At 46.2% G+C, this 26,559-nt stretch overlaps 1 protein-coding gene across 1 annotated transcript in view; it reads left to right on the top strand.

Annotated features, from left to right (window-relative positions):
• The first annotated feature begins 2,379 nt into the window (after positions 1-2,379).
• Positions 2,380-26,559, top strand: part of LOC149449375 (17-beta-hydroxysteroid dehydrogenase type 2-like) — a 41,749-nt gene continuing 17,569 nt past the window's right edge. The window contains exons 1-2 of the mRNA XM_089693316.1: positions 2,380-3,378; positions 21,010-21,222. Coding sequence (XP_089549442.1) covers positions 3,102-3,378; positions 21,010-21,222 — 490 coding nt within the window. The 5' untranslated portion in view covers positions 2,380-3,101. The remainder of the gene's footprint in view (positions 3,379-21,009; positions 21,223-26,559) is intronic.

Raw genomic sequence — 26,559 nt, 5'->3', positions numbered from 1 at the left:
AGAGAAAGGGTCCTTCTCTGGAGCATGCTGGCAGGGGACAGGCTTTTCTGCTCTCTCTGCAGAGGTCTGATACATCCCTACAACTCAGACCTAGAGCTCATTATTCAGGAGGGAGCAAGAACTTTGCAGATTGGTGATCTCTAGCTTTGACTCAGCATAGAGCATGCCAGACCTCTGCAGAGAGACCACTGCTTCCAGAGAGAAAGGGTCCATTTCTGCAGCATGCTGGTAGGGGACAGAATTAGAACTGGCCAATCAGCAGGGGGGATGAACTTTGCTGATTGGGGATCCCTAGCTTTGATTCAGTAGGGAGCATGCCAGACCTCTGCAGGGAGACCACTGCTTCCACACACAGAGCAAGGGTCCCTCTCTGCAGCATGCTGGCAGGGGACAGGCTTTTCTGCTCTCTCTGCAGAGCTCTGATACATCCCTACAACTCAGACCTAGAGCTCTTTATTCAGGAGGGAGCATGAACTTTGCTGATTGGTGATCTGTAGCTTTGACTCAGCATAGAGCATGCCAGACCTCTGCAGAGAGACCACTGCTTCCACATAGAGAGCAAGAGTCCTTCTCTACAGCATGCTGGCAGGGGACAGAATTAGAACTGTCCAATCAGCAGGGAGCACAAACATTTCCAATTGGGGATCTCACCAAGAAATGTGCCAATCTCTGCAGAGAGACCACTGCTTCCACATAGAGAGAAAGGGTCCATCTCTACAGCATGCTGATAGGGGACAGAATTAGAACTGGCCAATCAGCAGGGGGGATGAACTTTGCTGATTGCTGATTGGGGATCCCTAGCTTTGATTTAGTAGGGAGCATGCCAGACCTCTGCAGAGAGACCACTGCTTCCACCCAGAGAGCAAAGGTCCTTCTCTACAGCATGCTGGTGGGGGACAGAAGTAGAACTCTCCAATCAGGAGGGAGCATGAGCTGATTGGGGATCTCAGCAGGGAATGCGCTGACCTCTGCAGAGAGACCACTGCTTCCACACAGAGCGGTCCTTCTGTGCAGTGTGCTGGCAGGGAACAGACGTAGAACTCTCCAATCAGGAGGGAGCATGAGCTGATTGGGGATCTCAGCAGGGAATGCGCTGACCTCTGCAGAGAGACCACTGCTTCCACACAGAGCGGTCCTTCTGTGCAGTGTGCTGGCAGGGAACAGACATAGAACTCTCCAATCAGGAGGGAGCATGAGCTGATTGGGGATCTCAGCAGGGAATGCTCCGACCTCTGCAGAGAGACCACTGCTTCCACGCAGAGAGCAAAGGTCCTTCTCTACAGCATGCTAGTAAGGGACAGACGTAGAACTCTCCAATCAGGAGGGAGCATGAGCTGATTGGGGATCTCAGCAGGGAATGTGCTGACCTCTGCAGAGAGACCACTGCTTCCACAGAGAGCGGTCCTTCTGTGCAGTGTGCTGGCAGGGAACAGACGTAGAACTCTCCAATCAGGAGGGAGCATGAGCTGATTGGGGATCTCTAGCATGGACTTGGAATGTGCCGACCTCTGCAGGGAATGTGCTGGCCTCTGCAGAGAGACCACTGCTTCCACACAGAGAGCAAGGGACCTTCTCTGCAGCATTCTAGTAAGGGACAAAATTAGAACTCTCCAATCAGTAGGGAGCATGAGCTGATTGGGGATCTCAGCAGGAAATGCTCCGACCTCTGCAGAGAGACCACTGCTTCCACACAGAGAGCAAACGTCCTTCAGCATGAACTTTGCTGATAGGGGATCTCTAGCATGGACTTAGCAGGGGGAGTGCCGACCTCTGCAGAGAGACCACTGCTTCCACGCAGAGAGCAAAGGTCCTTCTCTACAGCATGCTAGTAAGGGACAGACGTAGAACTCTCCAATCAGGAGGGAGCATGAGCTGATTGGGGATCTAAGCAGGGAATGCTCCGACCTCTGCAGAGAGACCACTGCTTCCACGCAGAGAGCAAAGGTCCTTCTCTACAGCATGCTAGTAAGGGACAGACGTAGAACTCTCCAATCAGGAGGGAGCATGAGCTGATTGGGGATCTCAGCAGGGAATGCGCTGACCTCTGCAGAGAGACCACTGCTTCCACACAGAGCGGTCCTTCTGTGCAGTGTGCTGGCAGGGAACAGACGTAGAACTCTCCAATCAGGAGGGAGCATGAGCTGATTGGGGATCTCTAGCATGGACTTGGAATGTGCCGACCTCTGCAGAGAGACCACTGCTTCCACACAGAGAGCAAGGGACCTTCTCTGCAGCATTCTAGTAAGGGACAAAATTAGAACTCTCCAATCAGTAGGGAGCATGAGCTGATTGGGGATCTCAGCAGGAAATGCTCCGACCTCTGCAGAGAGACCACTGCTTCCACACAGAGAGCAAACGTCCTTCAGCATGAACTTTGCTGATAGGGGATCTCTAGCATGGACTTAGCAGGGGGAGTGCCGACCTCTGCAGAGAGACCACTGCTTCCACGCAGAGAGCAAAGGTCCTTCTCTACAGCATGCTAGTAAGGGACAGACGTAGAACTCTCCAATCAGGAGGGAGCATGAGCTGATTGGGGATCTCAGCAGGGAATGCTCCGACCTCTGCAGAGAGACCACTGCTTCCACACAGAGCGGTCCTTCTGTGCAGCGTGCTGGCAGGGGACAGGCTTTTTCTACAGGCTGTGGGCTTTGCACACCTTTGGCTTTGATGCTCCCGGAATGTATTTAGCTGGTTTAACCTGACAGTTCAGTTGGACTTTAATACTTCCACCCCTCCAGAAAGTATGGACATGCCCTTTAAGTCCTATAGGAGAAGATCTCAGATGCCACAAGTTCTGACGCCCCCCTCCCCCTCCTTGCTGTCCCGTCCTGGGATTCTACAGAAACGAGTAAAACTCCGTCCCGTCTTCTAATAATTACTGAAAGTTCTTTTTCTGAGTGTGGGAGGAGGAGCCGGGTGTCAGACAACGAGGGTGTCAGAGAACGAGGGGAACGCACTCACAGACACGGGGAGAGGTGGGAAGGCAATACTTATAAAGGGCAAGTTACTAAGAACTATGAGGACCGGCGACAACTGCCTGCCTGGACTTCCCGACTGACCGGCCACTTTTTTTTACCCCCCCCCCCCAAATTCGCCTCAGGATGGAAATCGCCGGGGGCGACGCGGCGGCGCTCTACCTGGGATTGGGCGCCCTCTTCTCCGGGTTAGCCGTCCGCAAGATCGTGAAGAACAAAGTGAAGATCGAGAACGCCTCGCCGTGCGCCCTGCCGGCGCTGCTGCTGCTGGAGGCGTTCTGCTACTTCGTCTTCCCGGCCAAGCTGGGGCTGAGCGTCTTCTTTGTGGCGTGCGTCCTCTACTACGCCGCGCTGCCCGCCAGACGGATGCTGCCCGCCGCAGGCAAGAGCGTCCTGGTCACAGGTAAGAGCCGCGTCCCACCAGACGTGGATTGGGGGGGAGGGGGGGGTTTAAAGGGCCGCCGCACACAACATCCTTTATCAGACACAAAGAACAGCAGATGCCGCCAAGTGCGATTTTTTTTTTTAAAACGCAGTACGGACGCAAACGCGATGAAAACGATTGAGCCCCGCTTACGCCATCATGTGCATTTGTAAAAAGAAAAAAAAAAAAAAAAAAAAGGACAACGTGCTTCATGGTTTTCTGCAAACGCGCGTTAACGCAATCTGGCAAAAAAAAAGGAAACGATTAAAAATGCACTGAAAACGCATGTAAAGGTGCATGAAAGCGCGCAAACGCGGCCTATAAAAAAGAATGAATTGACACAGGAAAAAATGACAAAAAACAAAAAGTGCACCGTAAATGCACACGAACGCGCCGGTTCTCAGCACACCCGCATATGAATTGCACAGAAACGCACGCGTGGTGCGATTTCAGCCCATCTGGTTTGAAGGGGCTAAAATCGCACGGAACCGCCCAAAACAATTATTCCCAAAAAAAAAAAAGGCACCGCAAACGTATGTGAACGCACCGAGGGCCGGTTCACACCGTGCCCGCACGTGAGTTGCACAGTAATGCTCTGTGCGCTCCTGCGCTGTTCCCATGTAGTGCGATTTCAGCCCATCTGGTTTGAAGGGGCTAAAATCGCACCGAACCGCCCAAAACAATTATTCGAAAAAAAAAAAAGGCACCGCAAATGCATGTGAACACACCGGGGGTTGGTACACACCACACCTGCACGTGAGTCGCACAGGAACGCACACATGGTGCGATTTCAGCCCATCTGGTTTGAATGGGCTGAAATCGCATGGAACCACCCAAAACAATTATTCCAAAAAAAAAAAGGCACCGCAAACGCATGTGAACGCACCAAAGGTAGGTACACACCGCGCCTGCATGTGAGTCACACAGGAACACTGTGCACTCCTGTGCTGTTCCCACGCGGTGCGATTTTAGCACATTCATTTTGAATGGGTTAAAACGCACTGAGGCACCAAAAAGGTGAGTACGTGAGTCGCACAGAAACGCTCAGCGCGCTTCTGCGTGATTCCCATTCAGTTCTGCGCGCTGCGATTTCAGCCCATTCTGTCTGAATCGGCTAAAATCACGCTGCACCACCCAAAAAAAAAAAAAACACACCACACATGCATGTAAATGCACCCAAGGGTCGGTGCACACCGTGCCTGCATGAGTCGCACGGGAACGCTCTGTGTGCTTCTGTGCTATTCCCACGCAGACACGAAGGCAAATGTGGCTCCAAAAAACTCACCGCAAATGCAAACGAACGCGCTGAGGGCCGGTTCTCACCACACTAGCATATGAATCGCACATGAGCGCTCTGTGCAGTTCCCACGCAGTGCGATTGTAGTCCATTCGAATGTGCTAAAATCGCAGCGCACCTCCAAAAAAAAACCTGTTCCAAAAAAAGTGCACCGCAAATGCATGTGAACGCACCGAGGGTCAGTGCACACTGTTCCTGCACACAAGTCGCACAGGAACGCTCTCTGCGCTCCTGCGCTGTTCCCACGCGGTGCGATTTCAGCACATTCATTTTGAATGGGTTAAAATTGTACCAAGGCACCCAAAAAAATTATTCCAAAAAACGCACCACAAATGCATGTGAACGCACCGAAGGCCGGTTCACACCATTCCCACACAGGAATCGCACAGGAACGCTCCCATGCAATTCATGCGCAGCCATAGTGTGAACCGACCATAAAAATGCTCGCAAACGCCTAAGAAATTGTGCAACTTAGTAAAAAAAATACATTGAAATAAAGGTAAACGATTATTTTAAAAAATGCACCAAAATCGCACTGCGAATGTCTGTAAATGCACCGAAAATGCACTGAGCGCCTGAAAACGCACTGTGAACGCCTGTAAATGCACTGAAAACGCGCTGCGAACGCCTATAAGTGCCCCGAAAACGCACTGCGAACGCCTATAAATGCCCCGAAAACGTGCTGCGAACGCCTGTAAATGCGCTGAAAATGAGTTGCGAACGCCTGTAAATGCACCGAAAATGCACTGAGCGCCTGAAAACGCGCTGCGAACGCATGTATATGCACTGAAAATGAGCTGCGAACGCCTATAAATGCCCCGAAAACGCACTGCGAACGCCTATAAATGCCCCGAAAACGTGCTGCGAACGCCTGTAAATGCGCTGAAAATGAGCTGCGAACGCCTGTAAATGCGCTGAAAATGAGCTGCGAACGCCTGTAAATGCACCGAAAACGCACTGCGAACGCCTATAAATGCCCCGAAAACGTGCTGCGAACGCCTGTAAATGCGCTGAAAATGAGCTGCGAACGCCTGTAAATGCACCGAAAATGCACTGAGCGCCTGAAAACGCGCTGCGAACGCATGTAAATGCACTGAAAATGAGCTGCGAACGCCTGTAAATGCACCGAAACCGCACTGCGAACGCCTGTAAACTCCCCGAAAACGCACTGCAAATGCCTGTAAATGCACCGAAAACGCTTGCCAACGTGCGTGAAAGTACACATACACATTACAATCTGACCGTACAATCTGTGTCCAATGGTGGCCACATGTGTTTTGATTTTACTCTCCGATCGATCAAAATGATGGAAAAGGTGTCATTTCCCTGTCAATCAATTTAGATCGAACTGATTCAACTGATTTGATTGGCCAGGGCGGAGAACGATGGATTGTGTTGCGTAGATCGGACGTATCGAGATACTCTGTTCACAAATTCGATCTCATTTTGATCGATCAGATGACGAGATCGCACGGAGATAACAGTTGCGATCGATAAATTGCCAATGCGTTGTCAACTATAGGTCAGTTTGGAATAGAAGTCGATCATTTCGGCATTTACCAAAACCGCCTCCAGCCCGTATGTAATCTAACCAATCGATTCGCGGCGAATCAGGCGGGTCTTGCAATAGAGTTTGCATCCAATAAGGCAGCTCCTTGGGTCGATCTTCGGCTTGATACACACATTACAATCTGACCGTACGATTTCTGCACACGTCACTTTTACTAATCGATCGATCAAATGAGGAAGGGGCATCATTTCCCTTTCCGGTCGATCCAGGATGAATTGGATCAAAACTGAGCTGATAATGATCGATTGTGTCGCATTTTTCTCAAATTTATGTTTATTTGTTTTATAATTTTTCATGTGACTTTATTTTTGTTTCTTTTATTTGACAAATAACAGTTGTAGTATTTGGTTGTTTTTTTTTTTAATTTAGCTCTCACATATGAAAAGTTATTAAATAAATAAACATAAATTATAAAAAATAAATACTTAAAAAAAAAACAAAAAAAAATCTGTTCTTTGTCAAACAAAAGAAACAAAAATAAAGTCACATGAAAAGTTATAAAATAAATAAACATAAATAAAAAAAAATACTAAAAAAAAAACTACACCTGTTTAAATACTTAAAAAAAAAAAAAAAAATCTGTTATTTGTCAAACAAAAGAAAAAAATAAAGTCACATATGAAAAGTTCTAAATTAAATAAACATACGTTTTAAAAAATGACAAGTAACAGGTGTAGTTTTTTTTTTAGTATTTTTTTTTTAATTATGTTTATTTATTTTATAACTTTTCATATGTGACTTTATTTTTGTTTCTTTTGTTTGACAAATAACAGATTTTTTTTGGGTTTTTTTTTAAGTATTTATTTTTTTAATTTATGTTTATTTATTTTATAACTTTTTATATGTGACTTTATTTTTGATTGACAAATAACAAGTGTAGTTTTTGGTTGTTTTTTTTTTTAAATTTAGCTCTCACATATAAAAAGTTATAAAATAAATAAACATAAATTAAAAAAATACTTAAAAAAAAAAAAAAATCTGTTATTTGTCAAACAAAAGAAAAAAATAAAGTCACATATGAAAAGTTCTAAATTAAATAAACATACGTTTTAAAAAATGACAAGTAACAGGTGTAGTTTTTTTTTTAGTATTTTTTTTTTATTTATGTTTATTTATTTTATAACTTTTCATGTGACTTTATTTTTGTTTCTTTTGTTTGACAAATAACAGATTTTTTTTTGTTTTTTTTTAAGTATTTATTTTTTTAAATTTATGTTTATTTATTTTATAACTTTTCATGTGACTTTATTTTTGTTTCTTTTGTTTGACAAATAACAGATTTTTTTTTGGTTTTTTTTTAAGTATTTATTTTTTTAATTTATGTTTATTTATTTTATAACTTTTTATATGTGACTTTATTTTTGATTGACAAATAACAAGTGTAGTTTTTGGTTGTTTTTTTTTTTAAATTTAGCTCTCACATATAAAAATTTATAAAATAAATAAACATAAATTAAAAAAATACTTAAAAAAAAAAAAATCTGTTATTTGTCAAACAAAAGAAAAAAATAAAGTCACATATGAAAAGTTCTAAATTAAATAAACATACGTTTTAAAAAATGACAAGTAACAGGTGTAGTTTTTTTTTTAGTATTTTTTTTTTATTTATGTTTATTTATTTTATAACTTTTCATGTGACTTTATTTTTGTTTCTTTTGTTTGACAAATAACAGATTTTTTTTTTTTTTAAGTATTTATTTTTTTAATTTATGTTTATTTATTTTATAACTTTTCATATGTGACTTTATTTTTGTTTCTTTTGTTTGACAAATAACAGATTTTTTTTTGGTTTTTTTTTAAGTATTTATTTTTTTAATTTATGTTTATTTATTTTATAACTTTTTATATGTGACTTTATTTTTGATTGACAAATAACAAGTGTAGTTTTTGGTTGTTTTTTTTTTTAAATTTAGCTCTCACATATAAAAAGTTATAAAATAAATAAACATAAATTAAAAAAATACTTAAAAAAAAAAAAATCTGTTATTTGTCAAACAAAAGAAAAAAATAAAGTCACATATGAAAAGTTCTAAATTAAATAAACATACGTTTTAAAAAATGACAAGTAACAGGTGTAGTTTTTTTTTTAGTATTTTTTTTTTATTTATGTTTATTTATTTTATAACTTTTCATGTGACTTTATTTTTGTTTCTTTTGTTTGACAAATAACAGATTTTTTTTTGTTTTTTTTTAAGTATTTATTTTTTTAAATTTATGTTTATTTATTTTATAACTTTTCATGTGACTTTATTTTTGTTTCTTTTGTTTGACAAATAACAGATTTTTTTTTAAGTATTTATTTTTTTAATTTATGTTTATTTATTTTATAACTTTTTATATGTGACTTTATTTTTGATTGACAAATAACAAGTGTAGTTTTTGGTTTTTTTTTTTTTTTAAATTTAGCTCTCACATATAAAAAGTTATAAAATAAATAAACATAAATTAAAAAAATACTTAAAAAAAAAAAAATCTGTTATTTGTCAAACAAAAGAAAAAAATAAAGTCACATATGAAAAGTTCTAAATTAAATAAACATACGTTTTAAAAAATGACAAGTAACAGGTGTAGTTTTTTTTTTAGTATTTTTTTTTTATTTATGTTTATTTATTTTATAACTTTTCATGTGACTTTATTTTTGTTTCTTTTGTTTGACAAATAACAGATTTTTTTTTGTTTTTTTTTTAAGTATTTATTTTTTTAATTTATGTTTATTTATTTTATAACTTTTCATATGTGACTTTATTTTTGTTTCTTTTGTTTGACAAATAACAGATTTTTTTTTGGTTTTTTTTTAAGTATTTATTTTTTTAATTTATGTTTATTTATTTTATAACTTTTTATATGTGACTTTATTTTTGATTGACAAATAACAAGTGTAGTTTTTGGTTGTTTTTTTTTTTTAATTTAGCTCTCACATATAAAAAGTTATAAAATAAATAAACATAAATTAAAAAAATACTTAAAAAAAAAAAAATCTGTTATTTGTCAAACAAAAGAAAAAAATAAAGTCACATATGAAAAGTTCTAAATTAAATAAACATACATTTTAAAAAATTACAAGTAACAGGTGTAGTTTTTTTTTTTGTATTTTTTTTTATTTATGTTTATTTATTTTATAACTTTTCATGTGACTTTATTTTTTTTTATATGTGACTTTATTTTTGTTTCTTTTGTTTGACAAAGAACAGGTGTAGTTTCTTGGTTTTTTTTTTTAAATTTGTCAAAAAAAAAATAAAGTCACATATGAAAAGTTATAAAATAAATAAACATAAATAAAAAAAAATAAATACTTAAAAAAAATAAATAAATCTGTTATTTGTCAAACAAAAGAAACAAAAATAAAGTCACATATGAAAAGTTATAAATTTAATAAACATGAATTTAAAAAAAATACTTAAAAAAACTACACTTGTTATTTGTCAAAAAAAAGAAAAACAAATAAAGCAAAACAAAAAAATTCTATAGCTCCCCCGGGGCTGAAGTCCGCTCTATTCTATGGATGGGAACTGGGCGCGGCGCGACTCCGCTGTTATCTTATCTGCATCGATTTTATGTCCTTTTAACGTACTTTGAATTTTTTTTTTCTTTGAACTTTTGAAAAACTTCCATTTGTCACGTAAACGTGTTTCCATAGCATGAGAGTGCACATAAAACAACCTGGACAGCGGCCAAAATTCACCATATCATGAAGGTATCGGGCAAACCTGTTCTCCTTCTAACCTCTGATCAGCATAGCATCCCATGCTACCCTCCCCCCATCCCTCCTCCCTCCCATCCCCCCTTCCCTCCTCCCACCCATCCACCCTTCCCTCCTCCCTCCCATCCCCCCTTCCCTCCTCCCTCCCATCCACCCTTCCCTCCTCCCACCCTCCTACCCTCCGATCCTCCCCTCTACCTCCCATCCTCCTCTTCACTCTCCCCTCCCCTCCTCCCTCTCATCCACCTTTCCCTCCTCCAATCCTCCCTCCCATCCACCCTTCCCTCCACCCTCCTCCGTCCCCTCCCATCCACCCTTCCCTCCTCTCATCCTCCCTCCCCTCCACCCTTCCCTCCTCCCATCCTCCCTCCCCTCCACCCTCCCATCCACCCTTCCCTCCTCCCATCCTCCCTCCTCCCCTCCACCCTCCCATCCTCCCTCCCTTCCACCCTCCCATTCACCCTTCCCTCCTCCCCTCCACCCTCCCATTCACCCTTCCCTCCTCCCATCCACCCTCCCATCCACCCTTCCCTCCTCCCATCCACCCTCCCATCCACCCTCCCATCCACCCTTCCCTCCTCCCATCCACCCTCCCATCCACCCTTCCCTCCTCCCATCCTCCTCTTCACTCTCCCCTCCCATCCTCCCTTTCCTCCTCCCTCCCATCCACCCTTCCCTCCTCCCCGCCACCCTCCCCTCTACCTCCTATCCTCCCTCCCCTCCACCCTTCCCTCCTCCCCTCCACCCTCCCATCCTCCTCTTCACTCTCCCCTCCTCCCTCCCATCCACCCTTCCCTCCTCCCCTCCACCCTCTGATCCTCCCTCCCATCCACCCTCTGATCCTTCCTCCCCTCCACCCTCCGATCCTCCCTCCCCTCCACCTTCCCTTCCCCCCTCCCCTCCACTCTCCCATCCTCCCTCCCCTCCCATCCTCCCTCCGATCCTCCCTCCCCTCCCATCCTCCCTCCCCTCCACCCTCTGATCCTCCCTCCCCTCCACCCTCCCATCCACCCTCCGATCCTCCCTCCCCTCCCATCCACCCTCCGATCTTCCCTCCCCTCCCCCCTCCCATCCTCCCTCCCATCCAGCAAGTCACAAGGTGAGAGGTTGCAGAAGATGGCTGATCTGCGTCAGACATTTGTGAACACAGCCAGGATCTGCACACACACCAGGGATTTATCCCTGAGTCGGCATCTCAGTCCAGAAAGAAGATGTTGGCCCTGGATGATGCCTGAACGAAGATGGCTCCATCCTTCTGGAGAGGAAAGAAGAGGAAGACGATGTCAGGGGAAGTACAGTGATCTCTGTGGTACACAAAAATGCACCTTGTTGCACATATCTGATGGTCGCGGAATTACACCCAAAACTAAAAATATAATATATATCAGCTTACCAATCATTAGTGACGGCTGCTTTAGTTTTCTTTTTCCTCTCTGGTGATCTGGCCAGTAACACACCTCCTGCATTAGAGTGCGCCCCCCCCCAGTCTGGAGGAAGGAGCACAGGCGGGCACCTTAGGACAGCAGCATTGTCAGTCTTGGAGGGAGGGGAGGACTGTTATACTAGCAGATTTAGATACACTAACACACTGAAGCCGAACTCCGGCTCTCGCTTTATAATCCGTTACAGAAGTTTTCTGTCCTTTGTGGGGTTGAGGCTTTACATAAATAAAAGATGATCATGGTAAGCACCCCTCTCCGTGGTCAGTCTCATCCCTCTAACTGCTACATCTGCAGGACAGCTTGGTTTGTTGAAAAACAACAGACTTACTGGCCGGATCTCCAGGTGAAAATAAAGGAAGGAAAGTCTAAAAAAAAAGAAAAGGAATGCAGCCGTCACGTCTAACGATCGGTAAGCTGCGATATAATAAATGTTTGCAATAATCGATATCACTTAACCAAGGGGTGTCCAAACTACGGCCCTCCAGGTGTTGAGGAACTACAAGTCCCATGAGGCCTTGCATGACTCTGACATCCACAGGCAAGACTCCCAGAGGCAGAGGCATGATGGGACTTGTAGTACTTCAACACCTGGAGGGCCGTAGTTTGGACACCCCAGCGGGACTCCGGAGTGCATTGCTTAGTTCAATCCCCGGCGCTCCTTCGTAAGAATCTCTCCCCTACAACTCTGTGACCGCAGGGACCTTCAGACACGGAATCTGAACAGAAAAATGTTTTACGTCTGCAAAGTGGAATGACAGGAAAATGCAGAATGTGCAGAATGAACCGATGTGCTGCGCGGGTGCAAAGTCCACAATGTATCGTGTTGTCTCCGAGAGACACTTCAAATGTTCACTGCTCAGTGATTTTCCACATTCAGAACACAACCTGCCCTGTACCCAGCCTTCCTCCACCCTGTGACCACACAGGGACCCTCACAGCTACCAGTCCATTGGGGGTCAGTGGGAAGAATGTCCCTTACATTGGGGGTCAGTGGGGAGAATGTCCCTTACATTGGGGGTCAGTGGGAAGAATGTCCCTTACATTGGTGATCCGTGGGAAGAATGTCCCTTACATTGGTGGTCAGTGGGAAGAATGTCCCTTACATTGGGGGTCAGTGGGAAGAATGTCCCTTACATTGGGGATCAGTGGGCAGAATGTCCCTTACATTGGGGGTCAGTGGGAGGAATGTCCCTTACATTGGTGGTCAGTGGGAAGAATGTCCCTTACATTGGTGGTCAGTGGGAAGAATGTCCCTTACATTGGGGGTCAGTGGGAAGAATGTCCCTTACATTGGGGATCAGTGGGAAGAATGTCCCTTACATTGGGGGTCAGTGGGAAGAATGTCCCTTACATTGGGGGTCAGTGGGAAGAATGCCCCTTACATTGGGGGTCAGTGGGAAGAATATCCCTTACATTGGGGGTCAGTGGGAAGAATGTCCCTTACATTGGTGGTCAGTGGGAAGAATGTCCCTTACATTGGTGATCAGTGGGAAGAATGTCCCTTACATTGGTGATCAGTGGGAAGAATGTCCCTTACATTGGTGATCAGTGGGAAGAATGTCCCTTACATTGGGGGTCAGTGGGAAGAATGTCCCTTACATTGGAGGTCAGTGGGAAGAATGTCCCTTACATTGGGGGTCAGTGGGAAGAATGTCCCTTACATTGGAGGTCAGTGGGAAGAATGTCCCTTACATTTGGGGGTCAGTGGGAAGAATGTCCCTTACATTGGTGATCAGTGGGAAGAATGTCCCTTACATTGGGGGTCAGTGGGAAGAATGTCCCTTACATTGGAGGTCAGTGGGAAGAATGTCCCTTACATTGGGGGTCAGTGGGAAGAATGTCCCTTACATTGGGGGTCAGTGGGAAGAATTACCCACTTACAGGTAGCTAAAAAGATCATTGGTGTCAATAAAAACCTGAAAGGCAGGATTGCGCATTGCTCAAGGAACTCCTAGCAACCACTGGAGGAACCCTAGGATTCCTTGCAGGGCTGCTGTTAGAAACCACGGGGGCCCCATACAGCTAACCTAACACCCCCCCTCCCCCAAAAAAATGATGAATGAATACAGTGAGTGATATGTACCAATCACTCATTGTGTTCATTGAGGAAAGGAAGGGGCTGGTAAATGTGACATATTTACTGGACCCTTCCCCCACTCTCAATCCTGAAGGATCCTATTGTGTGCTTGCTGCTGCCAGTGGGAAGGAGAGGAGGGAAGCCGGCAGCAATGTGGGGGCACAAAGGGGGGCCTGGGCAACAGGGGGGAACGTATGCTGCACAGGGAGGGTAATTACTGGGACCAGTTCCCTGTATGGCTCTCTCTGCAGCAGCTGAAAGCCAGCGGGAGGGAGAGGAGAAGAAGCCGGCTTTCAGCTGCTGCAGAGAGAGCCATACAGGGGACCGGTCCCAGTAATTGCCTCTGCACTCCGCCATGTCGATCTCCCCTTTGTCCACATCCAATTCACCCAGCTGCCTGGGCCCTCCCTGCTGGTCTGGGCCCCGAACAGGAGGACTGGCGGTACCCCCTTGTCCACAGCCCTGATTCCATGGAACCCTGGTTAAGAAACTCTGGTGGAAGCAGAACCGACACCTCCTGTGCTCTAGGACTCAAACCAGGGGTAGAAGGGTTGAAGGTACCCCGAAACAAATCCACCAGTACATGGAAGGTTGTACAGTTGGGAAGCCCAACTAAAACTGTGAAGTGAAGCAAAAAGAAAGAACACACCCAGGGGCGGACTGACCATTTGGAAACTTGGGTACTGCCCGAGGGCCCGGGGTCAGTAGGGGGCCCCATGAGATGCTCCTGGTACCTTTTTCATAGGTTTTTTTGAGTTTGGACAAGGACACAGGGGCCCCATGATCTCCTATTGCCCGGGGGCCCCATGAGTTGTCAATCCGCCCCTGAGCACACCAACCTTGCGCATTACCTCAGTAAATCTGAGATTTTGTTAAATAAAAAATATAAATATTCACAAACAAAGAAGTAAAACAAGCATTACAGATCCTGAAAGAAACTAGGGAGTGTAGAGCCAGTGTGAGTGACGTCACGAGGGTAGACTCTCAAAGTGAGGCTGACGCGTTTCGAAGGGGGACCCTTCTTCATCAGAGCGCAAGAGACTTTGGTATAGACAGTGCTGGGCTTTGTTTAGGAAAGTCCCGCATGCCTTGCAGACTGAATGTCACAGATGCACCATGTGACGGGAGTGACTTTGGGTGGGGGGCCCATGGAACACAACACCCATGGAGGGGTGGGGAGACCCCTGTCTCAGCTTTCCATATCCCTCCTATGTGTAAGTCACCCTGTGCCTGTTAGGGGTACAGGGTGAAATGTCCTGATATTGTGTAGACATGTATGGGTGGGGTGGGGGGGGGTTGTTCATTGTTTACTGCCATGTGGTGCATCTTATTGTTCTATTGTGTGTCTTGCTTGGGAGCAAACTATTATGGGATGTATGTGTTTGTGTATTGGCTTGGTGGGGGGTGTCTCTGGTTGCTAGATTTGGTTTGCCCCGCCCTGTGTCCATATACAGGGGGGGGGGGGTTGTTCCCTTGAAGGTATATATCTTGTCTCTGTGTTAAAAGAAAGCGGTCTATTTCCTGTATGGTCAGCGGTGGTGTCCGTGGATCTGTGTTTGGACAGGGAAGCGGGAGTCTAACGGGAATACCCCAGTGCAGTCGGGGTCCGGTTCCGTTACACACCACTTGGTACATTTTTGTTAGTAAGAGAACGCTTTCTTTTTAGTGATGCAATAAATATTTCAAATACACAAAACATCATTTGATACACTTGAAAACTGTGAAATTAAATGTAAAATAAAATTGACCAACAACCCTTCTTCCTTCCCTTGTTCATGTTTGGTTGGAGCGCGCCGAAAGGAAAAATGAGGAGCTATAGAAACGGCTGTGGCACTTTGTTGGCTACACAGCGCAAAATCGGTTTTCTAATTTTTATTTTTTTATTTTTTACGGAGCGTGTTTACATGCCTCAGCAGTCCCACTCCACCTCATCCTCCTTGCCACTGGCCGTCATTGACTCCCAAACACAGCGATTGTCTATAAATCCCAAGCCATGTTCATAAAAACCAATGTTCCCGTACGCCATAACCAAAGGAAATTGTATTTCTCTTTAATGTACTTTCCACAAGTTCCACCTGCGAAACCATTACATCAAATTGTCCTTCGCGATTTGAATATGTAGTCCTTTGCTATAACGGCTTTTCTGTAGCCGGAGTCGTCCGGTTTATTGATCTATTATTTATAAAGACTTTAAGATTTTGAGATTCAAAAATAATAAAAGGACAAAAGGTAAGGAAGTTTTGAGGTCAAGAGATTGCTAGCCACCCAGAATATATTCTTAAAGAGTTCAATTGTGTGAGTAAAGTTATTTTTCATCTTCTACTGAGCTAAAGAATAATAAATGCAGCCGAGCTCCAACCCAGACTTTTTGTTTTAGTTTTGCACCATGATTGGGTGTACAGCGCATGCTCCCTCGATGGAGTGCAAGCCTGCTACTGGGTGCGCTGGTCATCTCCCTTGATTGTATGCATGCCCATGATAGGCTGCACTGATCACCCCCCCCCCCTTAATTGTGTGCATCTCCATTATTGTGCGTACTGTCTCTTGCCCAGCTGTGATTGGGTGCACTGGTCACCTCCCTTAATTGGGTGCATACCCATGACTGGGTGCATGCCTCTGATTGGGTGCACTGGTCATTTTACTTGATTGGGTGAACTGCACTCCTCCTCTGATTGATGGCATGCCCAGCTGTGATTGGGTGCACTGTCACCTCTCATGATTGGGTGCATGCCTCTGATTGGGTGCACTGGTCACCCTACTTGATTGGGTGAACTGGATACCTCCTCTGATTGATGGCATGCCCGGCTGTGATTGGGTGCGCTGATCACCTCCCTTGATTGAGTGCATACCCATGATTGAGTGCATACCCATGATTGGGTGCATGCCTATGATTTGGTGCACTGGTCACCTTACTTGATTGGGTGAACTGAACACCTCCTCTGATAGGTGGCATGCCGGCTGTGATTGGGTGCACTGGTCTCCCCCTTGATTGGGTGTATGCCTGGCTGTGATTGAGTGCACTTGTCACCTCCCTTGATTGGGTGCATACCCATGATTGGGTGCATGCCTGTGACTGGGTGCATGCCTGTGACTGGGTGCACTGGTCATCTTACTTGATTGGGTGAACTGGACACCTCATCTGATTGGTGGCATGCCCAGCAGTGATTGGGTGCACTGGTCTCCCCCTTGATTGTGTGCATACCCATGATTGGGTGCACGCCTGTGAATGGGTGTGCTGGTCGTCGCCCTTGATTGAGTGTATGCCCATGACTGGTTGCCCTGGTCAACTTCCTTGATTCACACCTTTGATTAGGTGCACTGGTCAGATCCCTTGATTGGATGCATGCCCATGATTCGATGCACTGGTCACCTTACTTGATTGGGTGAACTGGACACCTCCTCTGGTCACATGCCCAGCTGTGATTGGGTGCACTGGTCACCTCCCTTGATTGGGTGTATGCACACGACTGGTTGCCCTGGTCAATTACTTTGATTCACACCTTTTGATTGGGTACACTGCTCATCTCCCTTGATTGGGTGCATGCCTGTGATTGGGTGCATCGGTCACCTTACTTGATTGGATGAACTGGTCACCTCCCCTGACTGGTGGCATGCCTGGTTGTGATTGGGTGCAGTGGTTACCCTTCTTGATTGGGTGCATGCCTGTGATTGGGTGCACTGGTTACCTCCCCTTACAGATAGTCTTCTTACTGCAATTCAATCTGAACTCCAGGCAGATACAGTATAAAAAACACAAAAAAATGTGAATATGTATTTATTAAAACGTATTTTAATAAATGAATTTGGCTTGGTATGGACCTCTTGCAATCCCCTGTACAGCAGCACTGGTAGAAGGAGGGGCAGGAGTTGAAGCCAATCGGTCTTCTACATTCACATGTGCTGACAAGGAGCCTGCTGAAGGAAAGAATGAGCAAAAGAATATTTTACTTCGAGTTTCGAAAGGAGTTCTTTCCAGTAAGTTCAGTAAGCATGAGTCAGCAATAAGGAAAACAGTCATGACTTTCCTGCATTATAACTAGTAAAGGCCGATAGCGCAAAATTTTGACACAAGGAGTCAACCCCCCCATGGGGGGGGGGGGGGTCAGGAAGAATTGTTTTACCTCTAGGGTGGCAGTTGAAGATTTTGTTCTACCGTTCTCCAAAAAAAGCCACAACTTGAGAGGTTAACTTGATGGTCATCACTTTTCTTTGAGCGTATTAAATTTGTAACTGTGTTAGTAAATCTGAAGAAAGGGAGTAAGACAGTTTAATGGCCTTTAAAATTTTACCCTCATATTATCACCCTCATAATAGTTGGCTGCTAGATCGGGGAGGGCCGTGCATCATCGCAGTTAACTGCCTCCCGCGTGACGACGTATAACTTCTTCAAGTGACGGTCTCGGTGGGAATATTACATGCAGATGAAAATCCAAAGCTGATCTACTTTCTACGACCTCTGGGCACTTTGTTTATCCTCAAGCAGTTACGGTGCTCAGTAGACAGGCCTTGGGGATGCTGCATTCATTATGCATATACTGTATATCTATTGGTAGACGCCATTCTTTGTTTATGTTGAAGGGAAACAAAATCGTTCTATACGTATTTTAGATATAAAAACCAATTATAACCGTATGTTGTAAATGTATAATGTGAAGAATATTATGAATGTGTTTGTAGGATGTGACCGGCAAAAGTGATCCCGTTGGTGCATATTAGGTTGAGGTTGTGGGAGAGGAAAAGCTCCAGCGTTGGTAGTTAGTGGGAAGAAGAATACCCCAACTTTGGTGGGCAGGGAGAGGAAATGATACTTCAGCGATGGCGGGCAGTGGGAAAAAGAATGTTACGCGCTGGTGTGAAGTGGTAGTAACTAATGCTCCAGTTTTTTGGGAAAAGGGAGAAAGAAATCCCCAGCATTGGTAGCCATTGGAAGGAAGTAATGCCCAAATGTTGGGGGTTAGTGGAAGGAATAAAATGTCCCAGTGTTGGGGGTCAGTGGGTGGAAATAATGCCCAAATGTTGGGGGTCAGTGGGAGGAAATAAAACTCCCAGTGTTGGGGGTAAGTGGGAGGATAAAATGTCCCAGTGTTGGGGGTCAGTGGGAGGAAAAAATGTCCCAGTGTTGGGGGTCAGTGGGAGGAAAAAATGTCCCAGTGTTGGGGGTCAGTGGGAGGAAAAAATGTCCCAGTGTTGGGGATCAGTGGGAGGAAAAAATGTCCCAGTGTTGGGGGTCAGTGGGAGGAATAAATGTCCCAGTGTTGGGTATCAGTAGTGGGAGGAAAAAATGTCCCAGTGTTGGGGGTCAGTGGGAGGAAAAAAATGTCCCAGTGTTGGGGGTCAGTGGGAAGAAAAAATTTCCCAGTGTTGGGGGTCAGTGGGAGGAAAAAATGTCCCAGAGTTGGGGGTCAGTGGGAGGAAAAAATGTCCCAGTGTTGGAGGTCAGTGGGAGGAAAAAATGTCCCAGTATTGGGGGTCAGTGGGAGGAAAAGGTGCCACACCATGAATGGTCAGTGGGAGGAAAAGGTGCCCCACCATGAATGGTCAGTGGGAGGAAAAGGTGCCCCACCATGAATGGTCAGTGGGAGGAAAAGGTGCCCCACCATGAATGGTCAGTGGGAGGAAAAGGTGCCCCACCATGAATGGTCAGTGGGAGGAAAAGGTGCCCCACCATGAATGGTCAGTGGGAGGAAAAGGTGCCCCACCATGAATGGTCAGTGGGAGGAAAAGGTGTCCCACCATGAATGGTCAGTGGGAGGAAAAGGTGTCCCAACTTTAATGGTCAGTGGGAGGAAAAGGTGCCCCACCATGAATAGTCAGTGAGAGGAAAAGGTGCCCCACCATGAATGGTCAGTGGGAGGAAAAGGTGCCCCACCATGAATGGTCAGTGGGAGGAAAAGGTGCCCCACCAGGAATGGTCAGTGGGAGGAAAAGGTGCCCCACCATGAATGGTCAGTGAGAGGAAAAGGTGCCCCACCATGAATGGTCAGTGGGAGGAAAAGGTGTCCCACCATGAATGGTCAGTGGGAGGAAAAGGTGTCCCACCTTTAATGGTCAGTGGGAGGAAAAGGTGCCCCACCATGAATAGTCAGTGAGAGGAAAAGGTGCCCCACCATGAATGGTCAGTGGGAGGAAAAGGTGCCCCACCATGAATGGTCAGTGGGAGGAAAAGGTGCCCCACCATGAATGGTCAGTGAGAGGAAAAGGTGCCCCACCATGAATGGTCAGTGGGAGGAAAAGGTGCCCCACCATGAATGGTCAGTGGGAGGAAAAGGTGCCCCACCATGAATGGTCAGTGAGAGGAAAAGGTGCCCCACCATGAATGGTCAGTGGGAGGAAAAGGTGCCCCACCATGAATGGTCAGTGGGAGGAAAAGGTGCCTCACCATGAATGGTCAGTGGGAGGAAAAGGTGCCCCACCATGAATAGTCAGTGAGAGGAAAAGGTGTCCCACCATGAATAGTCAGTGGGAGGAAAAGGTGCCCCACCATGAATAGTCAGTGAGAGGAAAAGGTGCCCCACCATGAATGGTCAGTGGGAGGAAAAAGGTGCCCCACCATGAATGGTCAGTGGGAGGAAAAGGTGCCCCACCATGAATGGTCAGTGGGAGGAAAAGGTGCCCCACCATGAATAGTCAGAGGAAAAGGTGCCCCACCATGAATGGTCAGTGGGATGAAAATGTGCCCCACCATGAATGGTCAGTGGGAGGAAAAATGGCTCAGATTTGGTGGACAGTAAGAGGAAAAGGTGCCTCAGCATTGGTGATCAATGGGAGTTAAAAATTCTGCAGTGTTAGTGGGAGGAAAAAGATGCCCAAGTATCAGTGGTCAGTGAGAGAAGGCAATGAACCAACGTCAGGCCTTCTGGAGAGCTGAGGTCACAGACAGATGCTGACATTGCCCATATTTCAAAAACACTTTCTCTGACTTCCCTGCAAGGGTCTGCTCTCAGGTTGGACATCTTGCGGTCAATACTTCTAATACAGATTGAGGACAGACGTGGTGCCACCCTCCTTGCTGTATTCTAACTGTGCATTTAGTTGTAAGCCTGAAGTTCTGCTCTAGAGCAGTGTTCTCTAAACTGCGGCCCGGGGGCCAGATGTGGCCCTTTGCATGCTCATATCTGGCCTTTCGGGTACTATTCCACCAACGAACACCATTCCCCCTTCTGACACCATCAGTGGGGCACTATGCATTTGATTGATATCAACAATGGGTCACTATTCCTCCCATTAAAACCAATCATGGGGCACTGATGCTGGGGCATTTTCTACTCCCACTGGTCACAGTCTGCCCCCCAAAGCCTGAAGGACAATAATCTGGCCCTTTACTTGGAAAGTCAGGAGACCGACCTCTGCTCTAAAGGATAATTATTGTACAAAATAACAGCAACACATCCTCAGGCTAGGAGTCTCCACTCAATGAACGCTTCTGCAGTAATTTCATAGCTTGTCAAGTTCTTGGCCGCACTCGGGGGAAGGTGTTTATTTTGGCTGGGTCATGCTTATGTTGTCATTGCTTTCATTATTCAGGGTGTGATTCCGGGTTTGGACACGCTTTAGCGAAGCATTTGGATAAACAAGGCCTCCTGGTTTTCGCTGGTGTATTGAACAGAAACGGGCCTGGGGCTGAAGAACTCAGGAGGGCTTGTTCCTCAAACCTTTGCTTGATGCAGCTGGATGTCACCAACGCAGAGGAAATCGCCACAGCCTACTGTGAGATCAGCGGCCGGGTGAAAGATACAGGTGCGTAATGTTCGGCTTTTTCTGTAGGTGTTCCAAAGCGGTAGGAGAGCGGACAGGTCAACCAAAAGCACAACCAAGACCACCCAAAGGGCGGCCAACAAATCCCTGGGATTTTCGATGAGGGTCGTCTCTCGGGAAATTTACAGCCGACGCTAAATTAAAAACAAAATCCAACACTAATGATTGGCCGAAACACCTCCCTGCTTGGTTCGCGGTCGAACATTCAAATCTAACGAAAGTTTGACCGCGAACTTCAAACTTAATGCAAGTCTATGGGATTCAAAAGTGCCCATTTTGAAGGCTTACATGCCAGTTATTGGCCATAAAAGGGGTATGGGGACTCGGGTACGGCCCTGAGGGACAGGAATCAATGAAAACATTTTTTACAAAAAGTACAGTTTTTAAAGATAAAAAAAAAAAGAAACATTCCTTTAAATATCATGACTGGGGGGGAGGGGGGAATCCCCTTACACTGCCTGTCAATTTGCACATCTGAACAATGTATAGAACCTGCTGCAGCAGGACTGACATTTTATAAAAAACTGACCCTTTAGGTCTGATAGGAAGGTTGGGGGGCCCCCACAGTAAAAGAATAAAAAACATGTCCGGGTCCCCCCCAAAAAACCCCATACCAGGCCCTTTAGGCCTAGTAGGACTTTTAAGGGACTTCCCCCCCCCCCCCCAAAACACCTTGTCCCATGTTGATGGGAACAAGGGCCTCTTCCCCACAACCCTGGTCTGTGGTTGTGGGGGTCTGCAGGGGGTGACTTATCGGAATCTGGAAGCACCCCCTCCCCCGCTAGCTCCTGGCCTCCCTCCTTGTGAATGAGAATGATACCCCTACCCATTCACCAAAAATTTGTAAAATTAAATGAAAAAAACAACCGTTTTTGAAAAGTCCTTGAAAAAAAAAAAGCCTCAAAAATTGTTCCACTGTTGTAATTCATCGTCAATCACGACAACCCCGACTCGCAGAAATAAAAAAAAAAAAGCCCCCGATGTCCGCTGACCTGTCCGCACCCCCAAGCACTTGCTGCTATCTGCCATTTGCCGGTCAGATGTAAGCAATTGGGTGGAGCTAGCCGTGACGTAACCACTAGCTCCACCCAATTTTGCTGTAAATGGCCCAAGCATTGCACCTGACCCACGGTCAGGTGCATTGCTTTGGCCAATCACAATGTGCTGTCAGGACACAGTGCATTGTGGGGTGTGGTGGGCGAACAGCAGGGTGTGGGGGGGTGTTCAGCGACCACAAAAGTGGCCGATGTTCGAGTCAAACACTAGAGTTTCCGGGGGGGGCTGGTCAGCATTACAACTCTTCAATTACAAGTGGCTACTAATTAAATGATCCTTTAAACCAGGGGGTGTCAAATTGATGTCCCTCCAGCTGCTGTGAAACTGCAAGTCCCATCATGCCTCTGCCTTTGGGAGTCATGCTTGTGTAGCGCTCACCCCCAAAGAGCCGCTGGAATTAACGGGCACTTCTGTCCTTACTTCAGTGATGAACCTTATATGTATTGGATCCAGAGCTCACCAGTACACCTTGTGGGAAGTTTTATAACAAGTTTACCCCCTTCCAGTCCGGACACTTTCCCCCCCTTCCAGTCTGGACACTTTCCCCCCCTTCCAGTCCGGACACTTTCCCCCCCTTCCAGTCCGGACACTTTCCCCCCCTTCCAGTCTGGACACTTTCCCCCCCTTCCAGTCCGGACACTTTCCCCCCCTTCCAGTCCGGACACTTTCCCCCCTTCCAGTCCGGACACTTTCCCCCCTTCCAGTCCGGACACTTTCCCCCCTTCCAGTCCGGACACTTTCACCCCTTCCAGTCCGGACAATTTCACCCCCCTTCCAGTCCGGACACTTTCACCCCCCTTCCAGTCCGGACACTTTCACCCCCCTTCCAGTCCGGACACTTTCCCCCCCCTCCAGTCCGGACACTTTCCCCCCCCTCCAGTCCGGACACTTCCCCCCCCTTCCAGTCCGGACACTTTCCCCCCCCTTCCTGTCCGCACACTTTCACCCCCTTCCAGTCTGGACACTTTCCCCCCTTCCAGTCCGGACACTTTCCCCCCCTTCCAGTCCGGACACTTTCCCCCCTTCCAGTCTGGACACTTTCCCCCCCTTCCAGTCTGGACACTTTCCCCCCCTTCCAGTCCGGACGTTTCCCCTCCTTCCAGTCCGGACACTTTCCCCCCCTTCCAGTCCGGACACTTTCCCCCCCTTCCAGTCCGGACACTTTCCCCCCCTTCCAGTCCGGACACTTTCCCCCCCTTCCAGTCCGGACACTTTCCCCTCCTTCCAGTCCAGACACTTTCACCCCCTTCCAGTCCGGACACTTTCACCCCCTTCCAGTCCGGACACTTTCACCCACTTCCTGTCCGGACACTTTCACCCACTTCCTGTCCGGACACTTTCACCCACTTCCAGTCCGGACACTTTCACCCCCTTCCTGTCCGCACACTTTCACCCCCTTCCAGTCTGGACACTTTCCCCCCTTCCAGTCCGGACACTTTCCCCCCCTTCCAGTCCGGACACTTTCCCCCCCTTCCAGTCCGGACACTTTCCCCCCTTCCAGTCTGGACACTTTCCCCCCCTTCCAGTCTGGACACTTTCCCCCCCTTCCAGTCCGGACGTTTCCCCTCCTTCCAGTCCGGACACTTTCCCCCCCTTCCAGTCCGGACACTTTCCCCCCCTTCCAGTCCGGACACTTTCCCCCCCTTCCAGTCTGGACACTTTCCCCTCCTTCCAGTCCAGACGCTTTCCCCTCCTTCCAGTCCGGACACTTTCCCCTCCTTCCAGTCTGGACACTTTCCCCTCCTTCCAGTCCAGACACTTTCACCCCCTTCCAGTCCGGACACTTTCACCCCCTTCCAGTCCAGACACTTTCACCCCCTTCCTGTCCGGACACTTTCACCCACTTCCTGTCCGGACACTTTCACCCCCTTCCAGTCCGGACACTTTCACCCCCTTCCTGCCCAGGCCAATTTTCAGCTTTCAGCACTATCACACTTTGAATGACAATTGCGCGGTCATGCAACACTGTACCCATATGAATTTTTTAGCATTTTTTTTGAGACAGATAAATCTTTATTTTGGTGGTATTTATTCACCACAGGGATTTTTATTTTTTTTGCTGGAAAAAGTCCCAAAATTTTGAAAAAAAGTGTTTTTCTTATAAACTTTTGCAAATAAATAATCTTTCTTCATAAATCGTGGCCAAAATATATTCAGCTATCTTTTTAGTTAAAAAAAACCCCAAATTAGTTTATAACCAAAAATTATAATTTTTAAACATTTTTTTTTACATTGTTATATTATTATTTATGGTGGTTTTTTTTTTTGTTTTTTTACATACTGTCACCCTAGCAGTACAGTGTCACCATGGTGACACTGTACTACTAGTGGGGGGTGATGAAGATTTTTTTTTTTTTTGCACTGATTGCTTTTACACCCATAAAGGCTGTAAAAGCAATCATTTCTCCTTCTCTCTGGCTGCATTCCTGCAGCCATTGAGAACTACTGTGTGATCTGTGATTGGTCACAGCTTGTCACATGGTACAAGGCTGTTGTGAATAGCCCCGTACCATGTGACCATTCACAGATTTCACACGTAGTAAGCAATGATGTCAGAAGTGACATCTTGCTTACTACTCTTCATGTGATCACTGATTGGCCAATCGGTGATCACATGATCGGGACCTCACACAGAGGTCCCGTACAACGATCAGGGTTCCTCTATGTCTGAAAGACACAGCGGGCACCGGCTCGCGGGGCTGTGCACTCCCAGGGAGCGTGCACAAGCAGGGTGCGGGGAGGCCATTTATAAACAGCCACCTGCCCCTGCACTGCCACCGTCCGTCCGTTTATATACAACAGCCAGACGGGAAGTGGTTAATAAGACAGGTAAATAACTTGGAAAATGGCAGTTAAATGCACTGAATACACAAACCTTCTAGAATTGGCACAATATCATCAATGAACACAATATTCATGTATATACCGGTATAGCTATAGATCAGTATGAACCCCCTGCAACTACAGCAGCAATATGTCCCCAGCTAAACGGACGTCTCTTTAGGCTCAGTCCCCAATTCCCTTGTATGCTGTAGGACTGTAACACTGTGTGAGTCTATGTGTCGGACTGACATGTCACAGGTTAGCAGTTGCTCACCACATCCAAGAAGAGCAGTGTCCAGGGGTTATCTCCTTGAAGGGATGATGGATGGGGCTCTCTCTTTCTCTGACCAGTGTTTCCTGTTGTCAGGTCCCTCACCTGGGACAGTCACACGCTTCCTCTGCGATTTCCAACACTCTGACCTCTCTCTGCAGTGGGAGATGTCGTTGCTGTCGGTAACCGCCGTCGCGGGTGACCGGTACCGATGATCACAGTTGCCACTGACTTCAGCTGCTCTAGATAACCGTTGTCCTTAGCAACTGCTGCTGATCTGGAAACAGTGTCAGTTTACTTCAACAGTAGGAGCTGCAGACCAGCTCCCACATGTCCTCTGCAAAGGCACACGTGGCTCCCCGCCCCCTCCTCTCTGCAAAGCATGCTGGTCGCTGTAGTCCTGTGCAGTATGAAGTTCCATTGTCTGCCTCTGTGATGAAACTACAACTCCCACAAACTCCAGTACTGCTGAGAGCCGAGCCAATCAAACCCTTCCTGAACATGCGGTCTTAAAAGGGAAACAGCAATGGCCCCGCTACACTTGTAACTGTCAATCCTGCAATGCATCATGGGACTTGTAGTTTGGCAACAGCTGGAGGGCCACCTGACACCCGTGCTTTAAACTGTCATTTCAAAGGATAACTTCACCCAAAAGTAATACTTTAGTTTTGGGTGGGACTCCAAGAGTATGATTTACAGCGGTACTGAACCCAAAACCGGTGATCACTTGGTGATCTGGCCAGTAATACACCTCCTGTATTAGAGCGCCCCCCACACTCTGGAGGAAGGAGCACAGGGGGCACCTTTGGACAGCAACATTGTCAGTCTGAGGGGAAGGGAGTGTTAGATGGACTAGCAGATTTAGATACACTAACACACTGAAGCCGAACTCCAGCTCATGCTTTATAATCAGGTACAGCAGTATTTTTTTTTTCATTTTGAGATAAAGATTTTACAACAATAAATACAATATATATATATACAGTATCTCCCAGAAGTGAGTCCCCCCCTCCCCCGGACTGTATACAATGTATATATATATATCCAGTATCTCCCAGAAGTAAGACGCCCCTCCCCCGGACTGCATACAATGTATATATATATATATATATATTTACAGTATCCCCCAGAAGTGAGTCCCCCCTCCCCCAGACTGTATACAATGTATA

Source organism: Staurois parvus, unplaced genomic scaffold (assembly GCF_062004578.1).
Source record: "Staurois parvus isolate SC_StPar_1 unplaced genomic scaffold, SC_StPar_1.0 ptg000622l, whole genome shotgun sequence".
NCBI lineage: Eukaryota > Metazoa > Chordata > Amphibia > Anura > Ranidae > Staurois > Staurois parvus.
This window is presented reverse-complemented; position numbering and strand designations above follow the sequence as displayed.